Source organism: Podarcis cretensis (assembly GCF_951804945.1).
Source record: "Podarcis cretensis genome assembly, chromosome: 6".
Classification (NCBI taxonomy): domain Eukaryota; kingdom Metazoa; phylum Chordata; class Lepidosauria; order Squamata; family Lacertidae; genus Podarcis; species Podarcis cretensis.
In genome coordinates, this window is record NC_137175.1 from 19,372,459 (window position 1) to 19,387,210 (window position 14,752).

Consider the following 14,752-nt stretch of genomic DNA (forward strand, 5'->3'; position numbering starts at 1 on the left):
AATGGCATCACTTGAAAATTATACCTCTATTTACAGGATTTAGTAACACATTAGGCTGGGTTTGTCTTTGCCCAAGTGTAAATGTTAGGTTCCAAGTTAAATTTCATGTAAATCGCCATGCCCTCCCAGGGCATTACCTAACATTACAGGCAATCTTTACTAAAGAATATACTGATGGAATTCACATGCTGGAAAACAACCATCAATATTTAAATTACGTCAAAGGCTTTCCAGTCACTGGTGTCTCGAATTTTCTCTCTAATCTCTCGCAAAAACAAACAAGAACAAATATTTGAAAACATCATGAGCATCCGTAGATAGAATGGCAAATTTACTATATGAGTTTGCCATTATCAATCTGTCTTGTGAAACAGAATTTGAGATGTGGGATGTCCATCCCCCCCATAGTTATACACGCTTTCAGAACTTGTTCTAAACTTTGAAAAATGAAGTGCCTAACATTTCAAAAAAGCAACAGAGTTCTATTTCCAGCAAGGCGGCAGCAACTGCATTGGAGAAGTGTTGCTAAAATACCTTTCTAAAAAGTGGTAGGTGTCCAAAAAAACATGACTAATGTGACCTAACCTAAAGTGGTAACACCACTCAGCCGCAGCACTGAGGAAACGGCATAGGAGGGATCTAACCAGAGGCATGCATAGAGTTGGGGGAGGGCGAGACAGGAAGGCAGCAATCAACTCCCCAGACCAGACTGTGAGAGGCAGGGCTAAAGTGAAATCCTAGCTAGAAGCAGAGCTGTACAATCCATGCAGATGTGCTCCAATACACTCTGGGAGGGAATTTTAGTATTTACTATACTGCACCACAAACTCAAAGCTGTGCCACTGCCCTTTCCAAATGAATCACTTAAATGATTTTCAGGAGATGTATCACTTTAAGATGTGTCTGGGGTGGAGGTTTCTGGAGTTCCTCTTCGTACATATTAGCTTTCATTATGGGTGCGAGTTTCCAGCCAAAATTGGAAAATACAAAGTAATGGACACCTAAGGGGTGTCATTATGGCTCAAAACTATGGCTCATTTAGCCACAAATTACGATTCCAGCAACCTACCAGACCAGCCTATAAACTCCTAAGCAGTAATTCTTTATTGTTATTAACACAACTCTTTGAGCACTCATGGTTCACAGGTCTCTCATATGCTTCACTCTTGCATTTTTGCTAGTTCTGCTGGGTGGGTCATGAAACTTGATCTATGATGCCACTGGCATGATCGTTAGCAGGCTCACTTTTTATTAAGTCTAACCATTTCCTGTTACAGTATTCACAGGTAAAACGTCTTGTACCAATGAGTTCCACAGATTAACTGTCTTTTGCATTAAAAAGTAAATTCATTTTAAATAAAGGCTTAAGCAGTTACGTTTTAAGAAGTGGTTACACCCTACCCCCACCCCACATAACACTATGCTACCATTGAGTGATTCTTAGTTACTGGCAACTTTTCTTTAAAGAAAAAAAAAACCGTATTAAATTCACAAACTTCTCTCCTCTTTTGCCACAAGTCTATTCAGAAGATTTGTAAAGATCAGGAACCCCCTTGCTAGATCAGACCATATCTAACCAGAGCAGGCTTTCTCAAACTTGGCCCTCCAGGTGTTTTGAGACTACAATCCCATCATCCCTGGCCACTGGTCCTGCTAGCTAGGGATCATCTGGAGGGCCGAGTTTGAGGAAGTCTGAACTAGAGTTTAGCATCTTGTCTCCCACAGAGACTTGCCAGAGGCCTTAGGACCACAAGCAGAATAACAGCCTCTGCTACTGCTGTACCCTAGCACAGTACAGTGGTACCTCAGGTTACATACGCTTCAGGTTACAGACTCCGCTAACCCAGAAATAGTGCTTCAGGTTAAGAACTTTGCTTCAGGATGAGAACAGAAATCGTGCTCCAGCAGCATGGCGGCAGCAGGAGGCCCCATTAGCTAAAGTGGTGCTTCAGGTTAAGAACAGTTTCAGGTTAAGTACGGACCTCCGGAATGAATTAAGTACTTAACCTGAGGTACCACTGTAACTCATAAGTATACTGCCTCTGAACCTGTAGGTAGCATATAAGCATTATGATGTGTCTTATCCCCTTTCAAAGCCATCAAAGCTAGTGGTCACCACTGTAACTTGCACAGTGAATGCCATGGTTTACTTATGTGCCATTTTAAAAACTACATTTTTTTTCTTGTTTCACTGGATGGCCCCAAATTCTAGAAGAAATGATGGGAAGAAAAAGCCCACCTTTCCCCATACATAATTTGAAATCCCTCTTGAATTGACAGAAACCTCTCCCCCCCCCCACCGCCTATAAAACAAACCAAAATAGCAGTGGTGGGACTGACTTGAGATGCATATATAATTTGGAACTGAGAAAGAAAAACGGAATTAGAGATCTAGCCTCAGAGCATAAAATGTTGGCTAGCAGACAAACGGGGTGAGGGAGGGCTGGGGAAGCTAAGTAGCAGGGAATATCTTTAATGATAATGTAAACATTGTTGGCTCTGCACTGATTTATTTCATCGAGGGCAATCAGTCCCAGAACACGACAATCCTTGCTACTGTTGTTCTAGTTAAAGTACAGTAGTAGAACATTAGCTTCTCCTGTATCAGCAACGAATCCATTCATGTGACAGGAACATGCAACCAAATGCCAGACATTTAACTACAGCTCTGCCCACTATGTGCATTCCACTCATACACAACCACGTTTTTGTGGGACACTGTGAAATAAATAGATAAATTGCCCTTCCCTTACTCGGGACTGCTGGAGCGAGGGAAGGTGGCCTTCGACCAATCAGTGGCGCTCCCTGCCTCTGCACCGATCCTGGCCAGCTGCTGCACGCACTGCCTGCCCTCAGGCAGGCTGTGCAGCAGCCCTGAGCAATTTCCAGGATGAGTCTCTCTCACCCCCCCCCTTCCCGCATGGCTTCCCTTTTAAGTGGGGTGCTCCCCAATTTAAGTGATTTCACTTATGTGTGCAGAGGCTCAGACCGTAACCCCTGCATAAGGGGAACGTCTGTAATTAGCAATGGCAACTGCTTGCAGAGACAACCAGGCCCAGATCAAGAATGTAATGCCCTTCCTTTGTAAATTTGCCTGTGCATGGCTGGAACATATGCAGACACTTAAGTCAATAGTGCTGCAGAAAACACTGTCATGCTGCAGTCCCAGCAGAAGGAGCAGCTACAAAGGAACACAGGAAAAGGCAGGAGACTCCCAACCACTTTCCTCTGGAACGAGTTATACTTCCCTGTTGTAGCTCCTAGATATCGATGCAGCACAGGACAAGCCTGGCAGTGCAATTCATAAGGCACTCTCCCAGGTGGAAACATGAATGCAGGGTTGTGCTCTACCAAATCTGCTGGGAGGCACAATAAATGCTAAGATAAAGTTACAATATTCACATAAAATATGATGTTTTATTATACTGACCTGATATCAAATTCATATGGACTACTGTCAATAGCTGCAATGCTCTTGACACCATTTATTTTTAAAAATATTAACTTTGAACCATTTACTTAGGAAACAAATGTACATTCCTGTAATAATAATAATAATAATAATAATAATAATAATTATACCCCGCCCATCTGGCTGGGTTTTCCCAGCCACTCTGGGCGGCTTCCAGCAGAATATTAAAATACAATGATTCATCCAGTCTTAAAAGTTTCCCCAAATAGGGCTGCCATCAGATGTCTTCTAAAAGTCCAATAGTTGTTTATTTCTTTGACATCTGCTGGGAGGGCGTTCCACAGGGCAGACGCCACTACTGAGAAGGCCCTCTGCCTGGTTCCCTGTAACTTTGCTTCTCACAGTGAGGAAAGTGCCAGAAGGCCCTCAGCGCTGGATCTCACATGTCCAGGCAGAACGATGAGGTTGGAAATGCTCCTTCAGGTATACTGGGCCGAGGCTGTTTAGGGCTTTAAAGGTCAGCACCAACACTTGGAATTGTACCCGGAAATGTACTGGGAGCCAATGTAGGTCTTTTAGGACTGGTGTTATGTGGTCCCGGCGGCCACTCCCAGTCACCAGTCTAGCTGCCGCATTCTGGATTAGTTGTAGTTTCCGAGTCACCTTCAAAGGTAGCCCCACATAGAGCGCATTGCAGTAGTCCAAGCGGGAGATAACCAGCGCGTGCACCACTCTGGCAAGACAGTCCATGGGCAGGTAGGGTCTCAGCCTGCGTACCAGATGGAGCTGGGAGACAGCTGCCCTGGACACAGAATTGACCTGCGCCTCCATGGACATCTGTGAGTCCAAAATAAAGAAAGCACATGCATTGTTTGATACCATATTGCAGAGATTCAGCACCAAAGAAACTGGACTGTCTTGATGTACAGTGCATCCCCACATAACAGTCTCCATCCACAGAAAAATTATGAGGATTGGAACATTAGGTCACAAAGCCCACCTCAGTTCTTTCCTTTCCTTTCAGGGATCTGAAGATCTAAATTACCCTATACTGGGGAAGAAGGACAAGCCAATGTTGTACTGATATAGCACAAAACTGACATGGAGAAGTTCTGAAATTTGACTTATTTGAGTTATTCCAAAGAAAAATGTGATCCAATCCAAGACTGAGTCGAGTTTCTTCTGCTTTCCACAATAGGTCAAATAGGCCAATGGAAAACAAAAGTAGCAATATACTTGGGGGTTTATAGCATAGTGGCAGCTAGGGGTGGGTGGATCTATCATTTTCGGTTTCTCAATTTTTCAATCTTAAATTAATTCTCTATATTTCCGCATCACCCTGCATTTTTAATAACAGTCCTCATAAAAATTCATCAACATTTTAGTGCAAATTTCTCCTGGTATATACATTTGCTTGCAATTTTGCCTAATATATGCATTTTTGCAAAGCAATTTCCCCTAAAATAATGCATTTTTGTGTTATTTTCAGTAATATGGAAATTTGTAGATGCATTTTTGTACTCATTACTTGGCAAGAGAAGGTTCGGAGAAGCTGCAAAATTAGAAGTGCAAATTTCAAAGAATGGCTGTGTTTTGGTAAATGCAAATTAGGTAAGTTAATCTTAAATGCAAACTGAATCCAGTTTCTCCCCCATCCCTAGAGGCAGCTCGACTGTATTGCACCAAAATAGGATCTTTGAAATCTGATCGTAACATTCCTTTCTAGTGATTTCATTATGGTTCAGTCTTTGGCAGCTGAAAACATGCATTTTTATCATCTGGAGATGGGCAGCCAGTGGTCTCATAGGATCTTGGTTTCAGAACTGTCTAGAAGCTGTAGTTTTAATCAATTCTCTCTAGTTCTCCTGAGTAAAAATGATGTCCTGTCAGCCAATGTGACCTCAAAAGCAACAGAACTATCTGTGTTGTTGTTGTTGTTGTTGTTTTAAGAGTTTAGTTATGCAGGATAATGCCTTTGCCAAAAAGACAAAGCAAAGTCCATGCATTGCACATCAGTTGGCTAAACAGCATATCAGATGGCTGAATCTGTATTGAAGTTTTTGAGCATTTAAAAAATGTGAACGCTGGAGCAAGACACGAACACTTCTGCACCACCCCCTTCAGCCAATACAAGTGGATTCTCTCTCCAATGTTTAGTGAAGCCAGGGCAACATCCGGTCCAGAGTTCCTGAAGAATGCTAAAAGGGGTGGGGGGAGCAGAGACAACAGTATACAATGCTGATGTGCTGCTCTTCATAAATAGAAAAAGAATGCTAGAAAAGTATTGCAGTTGTGCATATTGCCTCAAGGCTCTTTAAGGCCAGAATACAGCACACATAGATAGTTTAGCTGCAACTAGCTCCTATTCCACAACACATAGAAGCAAACAACACAAAGGCAAAAAGCCTCACTCCAGAAAACTACAAAAAAGCTTCAAGAAGAAATGAAACTTGATGTAAAGCACCAAACACACATCTGTGCTAACACATATGGAACAAAAGTCTACATTCTATTTTCTGATCTAGATGATCCCAAAGCTGCAGACCTGCACCAATGGGTAACAACCACTCCATCAATTTCTGCCTTATTTAAGCTCTACTCTCACCCTCAGGGCACAATAATTTCCACAAGCATCCTCTCTGACTTGTCTAGATTTTATTTCAGTCTGTTCTACTTAATCCTTCTGACCAGCTTTAAAACATACTGGTGAAGGACGGAAAAGGCTCCAGATATGTAATAGAGACTAATCAGCATATTGATGACAGCCAACGGCAAATCTCAGGAATATCTCTCCCAGGAGTTTAACTTACACATTTAAAAGCACTGGTGAAAGAACTAAACCTTGTGGAACAGCATGCACCAAGTTCCACTGGGTTGAATCTGTGTCTCCAAATATCCATGAGCAGATAATTCACCAGGACAATCTATGTATTCTCTGCCCCAAAATGAGGTCTGATACCAGACTAAATAGTGCATCTTTCCTCAATTATTTTGAAACACATCTGAAGTTGCTCTACTACCAACTGCTCAAACAACTTCTTTAAAGACTGGACACAGGCCTATAACTGGCTAGATCGTATTTCTTAAGGAACTGGGTTTGCTTTTTTAAAGGAAGTCCAAATCACTACTACTTTTACAAGAGAGATAGTCTTACCCTTCTTCAAAGGGGCATCTAGAATACATGATGATAATTTGCCAGTCCTGGCTGCCCAACTATTCAGTAAGTTGGAGTACGAACCTTGGGCCCTCAAGATGTTGCTGGATTCCAACACCTATCAGCCTCAAGTCAGCAAGGTCAGTGGTCAGGGTGATGGATGCTATAGTTCAACAACATCGGGAGAGCCACAGATTCACTCTTCCTGCTGAGCAAGTAACTGTTGTCTTCCATTTTCTGATTATTTCCTTTCAGCGAACACCAGAGCCTATGAAACACCAAGTGAGTGAAAAATCTGAATATTTACAGGAGAGGAGGCTACCTCTCTGTAGTTCCCAGCTACACACCTCCAGTTGCCACCTCTCCAGAGTAGTTTAACTGAGAAGAGGAAGAGAAGGAAACTTAGGTCTCCCATTTGCTATCCTAGGAAACTGCAACTTACTGCTGGATTCCTCCTTGTCCTACACAACTGCAATGGGGCAGAAGTTGGGGGGGGGGATCATGGGAACTGAGATATGGGTCTGGAAGGTAGCTAGCAGCAGGGCCACACAGATATGAGGTATTCCAACCCTAAAATGTTACCTGATGTAGCATGCCAGTTACAGCTTTCAGTGAGAGTCAGCCATGATCAAGATGACTCAGAAATATCTATTATGTATTCGACAGCAGAAGTTGTTAAAAGCTCCTCTGTAGATTACACACAAGGACCCCTAACCCTTACTTCTCTTTCCTGGAGGTTTCCAGCATTGCTCAATATTGCTTCTGTTAGCCTCCTGTTTTTCATGCACACCAGAGGCAGCTTCTCTGACAGTTTTCCAGTGACCCGATAAGAGACATCAACAAGCTTCTGTTGGCAAGTAGCCAGATCTTTGAGAGTGTCATATGTGCAGTGACAGCAGCAGTGAGACAGCAAAAGGGGCATGGGCTCAGGTGATGCATACCTGCATTTATCAGCTACAGGGCTACCACTTTTTAATCTATAAAATGGGCAGTCTAATTACATCAACTAAGGCAAAACTAGGAGTACATGCAACCATATACAGTGGTGCCTCGCAAGACGAAATTAATCCGTTCCGTGAGGCTCTTCGTATAGCGGTTTTTTCGTCTTGCGAAGCAAGCCCATTGACAGCTTAGCGGATTAGCGCTATTAGCGGTTTTTAGCGGATCAGCTGATAAGCGGCTTAGGGCTTAGGAAAAGGGGGGGGAAGGGAAAAAACCCCGCAGGAACTCGCAAGACATTTTCGTCTTGCGAAGCAAGCCCATAGGGAAATTCGTTTTGCGAAGCGCCTCCAAAACGGAAAACCCTTTCGTCTAGCGGGTTTTCCGTCTTGCGAGGCGTTCGTCTTGCGGGGCACCACTGTATAAGCAAGTGGTGGTTTCTTTTACATACCCTTATTAGCCAAAGCACAACTTCAAACTAAGTTTGGGTTTGTTTGTTTTTGGCATACAATGTTTGTGTAATTCAAAAACCTTCATGTGCTGCCTTAAGAAGCCCTTCCTCCCAAAACACAAATATATTTTTCGAACTGATGACACCAGGGATTTTATTCAGACAGACAGTTCTTCCTTCGCTGAAATATGGGTAACAAGCATCTACTTATTATGGGCAGAGCTCCAAAATATGAACAACTTAACATGGCCATAGTGCTACCAAATATCTGCAGTATACTGTAGTGTCCAACCATATAGAACAGGTTGGGAACCTGAAGGCCAGGGGCCAAATGAGGCCATCCAGGTCCTTCTATCTGGTTCTTGGGGCTTGTAGGGGGGCCCTCCACTCATGAGGGAATGCAACCCTCGGGCTAGAAAAAGGACAGCTCTGATTCTGATCCACTCTTAGCCATAAGCCTTCGGACCAGTCACTATTTTTCTGTCTTGCCTACCTCCCAGGGATGTTGTGTGGGTAAAATGGGCAGTGAGATAACATTCCATTTAACCTGGGAGAATTAAGAGGATGGGCTTTAAGGAGCTGAGACTGCAAATTATTGTATGTGTGAAAACCAAAACTCAGCAGAATACAAACAAAAATTATCATTGAGTGCTTTGTCTACTTTATTAACATTGATATTCAGCTGTTGAATAAGCTTCCAAAATAGTGTAAAAGCCGTTTTAGAATTTTGATTACATACCTGCATGGTTGATCTCTCACTGAAAAGATTAGCTAGTGAAATAATGAAGAGAAAAGGGCGGAAACATTGCACAAATAGAAAGGAACAATGTCCTACATATATGGGGGCGTGATCTTCCTCTAAATGTCAAATGCATTTAGCAATATTTCAAAAGCAATTCAAAAGCAATAATTTCCAACCTAGGTGGAGCCAGTTGCAAAATACTATTGCATCTAGTGCTCTGGTGGACTGGGATAAATATTTTTCTTCTGTGAGCAATCAGAAATATTAAACTGTTATGCTGTCTTACACTGTTTTGCATGTACATGTGTGGATGCTCCAAAGTCAATTGTAAATCTAGTTCCTTCAATGCTCCAATGGCTTCAACAAAACATTTTACTCATTCAGTTCCAATTCAATGCAACAGCTAGGTAAGTTTTAAAACTAACTTTCAAAGTCAACTGAACTAGGATTTCTGACCTAGCTGTTACAGCCCAGATGACCTTGTCTGTCTCTAACGTGGTTTAGCTAGTATGATATTGTGAACAAGAAATCTAATCTATCTCAAAGGACAGAAAAAGCAGAAAATATTGCACACTGCTTTGAATTCTTTAGCGGAAGGATAAAATAAAAATGCAACGTTTAAATGTTGGACTTGCTTCTAATCCCACAAGTGACAGTAAACCTAAGGCTAGGGTTTCACACAGACACCATACATGAACGTGGTGAGATTCTTGAGTGGTAACTTTGCACAAGTTCACACATGAAAGTTCATCATTCACTGATCAGGTGTTATCATCCAGTCTGATGCTCCTGCCACCACACCTACATCGAGCTGATCTCCACTACTATCCCTCTCAGCAAGCAGCAGCAATGCTCAGCATTGGGAAGTCAGGCATGTCCCACCAACAACACTGTTGAAAACTAAACAATAGTTTTCAACTGAGACAATTAAAACATTCTGTTGACTGCCTTCAAATACTCAGTAACTATGTGATGAAAAATCTGGAGATACTAAAAATTCTGCTAACCAGTTCAAAGGTTCTTTTCATACAATGAAATAAACCATGATATTTTCTCCTACTATTGTGTGAATGTTGCTAACATGGAGGGAAATGCAGAAGGATTTTTAACTTGAAAGTACATTTTAGCTAATATAGATTTTCCATTTGCATGGCAGCCCTATGTAAGCAAAACTCTTAGCCTAGTATGCAAAAATGGCATTCTTTCTGCATTTCCAGAGTTGGGTGCTGTACCGAAAATATGTTATGCAGCTGTATGAATGTGCCCTGAACAACATAACTTCAACTAGAAGCCCATTGTAAGTATCACTGCAGTAGCAATGTTTTTCATTAACTGATCTCTGTGTTGGCACTTCAGAAAATTATACAACAAAACAACACCATCACAAATTGGCTTATAAGTACTGTATAAATCAAATTTACTAGAATAATAGCTAGAATAGACTTATAACCATTCAAACAACAAACATACTAAGGTGCCATGTGCAAGACAAAGCCTGGAGATACTGTAAACATGGAGTGGATAAATGTACAACTCTATCTTAACAAGTTACATGTACAGTAAACGTTATAGACTGAATTAATGAACTGTTAAACAAGCAGCGTAAGTCCAATCACAGAACGGCAACCCCATACTGCCACAACGGCAAGAGTAGCACACTGGGGAATATGAAAAAGTTTTTCACAGCTGTTTCTCAAAGACTGAACTGGATGAGATGTTCTTCAATGGGTCTTGAGTTGGAAACACAAAGGCAAATCAAAGCCACCACCCTGGTGAGAATAACACAAGTGGGCAAAAGGAGACCTGTTCTCCGGATATATTACAGGTTTCGCTACATGCTACATCAGTCCGAAAAGCTGCATGGTACAAAATAGCACTCCAATTACAATGTGTGGTAAACCATAAAAATTAGAAAATATCAGTCTCATACTGTACCTTACCCAGTCATACAAAACAGTTTGCTCAGGATAAAGAAGGTATTCATAGGCACAGCTAGTGTTCAGACTCATAACAAGCAGTTAAATACAATACAGGTGTATAGAATCAATCACCACATGATTACATGGTTAAAGGTACAGCATCACTTTTCTGTTACAACCAAACAGCAGTATACATATTAACTCATACATAGCATCCTAGATCGAATTCAGTATTCAAACCCTTTGGACGTAAGGTTCCTAATTGAAATATTAATTTATACTCCTTTTGTAACAAGGCTCTTCGTATATCTACAGTTCTATAGGTAGTTTTTTAAAGGCCCACAAAATAAAAAAAACAACTCAGATCATTCTCTGTATAGCCTGCTTGCTGTCAATGCTGTACAGTATTAACGGGCGTCTAAACATATGTTATGTATTTTGGAGCTATGCTCAGAAATTCTGGTCTTGCAACAGTTCACAAATTGTTCAACTAAAAACTTTGTATATTGTATCCGCTGTGCTTGTGGGCTGTTATATGTTGGCAGTACCATTCGTGCAATTAGGACCAGATTTGCCTTCCTGTGATTGATCCATGTACACGGCTTTGTCTTTCCAACTCAAGACCCATTGAAGAACATCTCATCCAGTTCACACTTTGAAAAACAGCTCTGAAAAACTTTTTCATATTCCCCAGTGTGCTACCCTTGCCGTTGTGGTGGCATGGAGTTGCCATTCCATGATTGGACTTACGCTACTTGTTGAACGGTTCATTTATTCTGTCTGTATAACGTTTACTGTACATGTAACTTGTTAAGATAAGAGTTGTACATTTATCCGCTCCATGTTTACAGTATCTCCAGGCTTTATCTTGCACATGGCACCTTAGTATGTTTGTTGTTTGAATGGTTATAAGTCTATCTCTATTCTAGCTATTATTCTAGTAAATTTGGTTTATACTTGTAAGCCAGTTTGTGGTGTTATTGTTTTGTTGTATTATTATCATTGTCACCAGATTTGATACTTTGTGTATATACTTCAGAAAATTAAACAGGATTTTAAAGCAGACATATTGCTTTAAAGTTCAAGGTGAAAATAACCCTCAAAAAGTTCACCTTTCTACGACTCTTTCAAATGTATTTGTAGGAAATACATTATATTTTAAACTATAAGAGATCTGTCTACAATTCTTTTCTGTTTAAAGAAGATGGCAGAGCTTTTAAGAGCACGGCAAAATGAGTCATTAGCAAGGAACAGAACAAAACCACATTCACCTACAAACAACCTGAATATGAACTCATCTCACCACAGAGATGACCTGGCAACAGCTTACTGTGCTCTAACAAAATCCAGGATAGACTGCTGCAATGAATTATACATGGGGCTATCTCTGAAAAGTGTTTGTACTTTCAACAAATTTGGCAGCCAACCTTTTAACCAGCACTGGCTGCTACGAAAACGTTACTCCACTGGTTAAAGATTTGTCAATGGCTTCTGTGTTGTTTCTGAACTCAAGTAAAAGAAATGGTTGCAATATTTATAGTGCTAAACAGCTTGAACCACAATATGTAAAGACCATCTTCTGCCACATGAACCTGATTTGACAAATTATGTCAGCTTCTGGGGATCCTTCTCTTCAGAAATTAGGGAGATGACTATTAGAGAGATGGCCTTTTATTAAACTCTACATGCTTGCTTAAGGACGCAGGTGGCGCTGTGGGTTAAAGCCTCAGTGCCTAGGGCTTGCCAATCGAAAGGTCGGCGGTTCGAATCCCTGCGGCGGGGTGCGCTCCCGCTGCTCGGTCCCAGCGCCTGCCAACCTAGCAGTTCGAAAGCACCTCCGGGTGCAAGTAGATAAATAGGGACCGCTTACCAGCGGGAAGGTAAACGGCGTTTCCGTGTGTGGCTCTGGCTCTGGCTCTGGCCAGAGCAGCGATGTCACGCTGGCCACGTGACCCGGAAGTGTCTCCGGACAGCGCTGGCCCCTGGCCTCTTAAGTGAGATGGGCGCACAACCCCAGAGTCTGTCAAGACTGGCCCGTACGGGCAGGGGTACCTTTACCTTTACCTTTACATGCTTGCTTCATGCCTTCATTGCTCTCTTTTGGGAGCCAGGGAGTAGTCTGTCCTATTCTCCCGTACTTTTAGGAGTTCTCTTTTTTTTTACTGCTCTTCTGGTCTAATGAATTTATTAAAATTTATAAATTTTGGAATTACAAAGAGAGGCCAGAACAAAAGACTCGGAAATATTAGGACTGGGACCACCTGACTTAGGAAGAACTCTCTTGGGACTGGACCAACGGAAAGAGATACCGCCGACAAACCAAGAGCAACTTCTAGGAGCAACTGGTGGAACATCAGAATAACAACAACATGTCTCTGCAGATGTTAACTTGGAATGTTCGAGGTTTGAACTCCCCCAGCAAAAGGAAGAGGATTTTTCATATTCTGAAAAAGGAACAATTGGACCTAATTTGCCTACAAGAAACACATATAACAAGACTCCAAAGGAAATTATTGATAAGTAAAAAGTTAGGCCAAGACTTTATTTCATCAGACAAAGTAAAAAAAAGAGGAGTTGTGATCTACGCAAAAGAGAAATTATCACCAAAGTTTCTCCTTAAAGATGAACATGGACGATTTGTGGCAATTGAAATACAATTCCAAGGAGAGAAATTAGTAATAATTGGAGTCTATGCACCTAATGAGGGGAAATCAGAGTTTTATAAGAAACTGCATGAGACGTTAATGGACTTTATAGATCGAAATATCATTTTGATGGGAGATATGAATGGCGTTGTCTCGACATATATGGATAAATCTGAAAGACAAGTAGTCACAAAAGATGGAAGACTACCAAAGACCTTTTTTGAATTGACAGACAATATGGACTTGATTGATATTTGGAGAACTAAAAATCCCCTAGGTAGAGAGGGGACCTTCTTCTCTGAAGCCAATTTGACCTGGACTAGAATAGACCAAATTTGGATTACAAGAGGGATGGCACCCAAGATTCGAAAGGTGGAAATCTGCCCCAAATCTGCTCCGACCATAACCCAGTGAAGATGGATATGAAACTAACACCCACTGGTTCCTTTAGATGGAGAATGAATGACACCTTGTTTAGAGACTCTGAAATTGTGAAAAAGGCCCAAAAAACACTAAAAGACTACTTTGAGATAAATTTGAAGACTACCGTGGAGAAAAGAGTAATCTGGGATGCAAGTAAAGCCGTAATGAGGGGGTTTTTGATCCAGCAAAATGCTATAAAGAGGAAACTTCAAGAGGAGAAGAAAGAAAAGATTTTAGAGAAAATTAGAGAAGGCGAGAAGAGATTAAGGACTAAACCTAAGTCACAGGACATTCTACGAGAAATTAAATTACATCAGGCACAATATTTGAAAATGGTTAACCAGGATATAGAATGGAAAATTAAACAAATGAGACAAAAAACCTTCGAATCGGCCAATAAGTGTGGAAAGCTGCTAGCTTGGCAGCTGAAGAAAAGACAGAAATTAAATACTGTTACCAATCTTGAAGTAAATGGACGAAATATACAAAACCCACGGGAGATTCAAGACTGCTTCCAGAGATACTTTAAACAACTGTATTCACAAGGGCCACAGAATGAGATCAAAATCGAGAAATTCTTGGAAACAAATGGATTACAAAAAATTTCTCAAGAGAATAAATTAATACTGAACGACAAAATTTCTGAACAGGAGGTTGAAGGTGCCATTAAGAACCTGCAATTAGGCAAGTCTCCAGGCCCGGATGGGCTAACCTCCAAATACTACAAAGACATGAAAGATTACTTAATTCAACCTCTAATGGAGGTTGGCAATGAAATTATGGAAGGGAAAAGAGCGCCGGAGTCGTGGAAAGAAGCTTACATCACGCTTATACCGAAAAATGAGATAGAAAAGACACAACTAAAGAACTACCGCCCCATATCCCTACTTAATGTGGATTATAAAATTTATGCTGATATTTTAGCTAGAAGATTGAAAAAAGTTTTAGCAACAATGATTCATAAAGACCAAGCTGGCTTTCTCCCAGGCAGACAATTGTCAAATAACACGAGAAATTTAATTGACATTTTAGAAAAGCTACAAGTTAATATAAATACAAAAGCTGTT

General features: G+C 41.1%; 1 protein-coding gene across 1 annotated transcript in view; it reads right to left on the minus strand.

Annotated features, from left to right (window-relative positions):
• The window catches only part of BCAS4 (breast carcinoma amplified sequence 4), a 56,000-nt gene that overhangs the window by 19,131 nt on the left and 22,117 nt on the right, over positions 1–14,752 (minus strand). Inside the window, exon 5 of the mRNA XM_079980178.1 lies at positions 8,696–8,727. Within this exon, the coding sequence (XP_079836304.1) occupies positions 8,696–8,727 (32 nt within the window). The remainder of the gene's footprint in view (positions 1–8,695; positions 8,728–14,752) is intronic.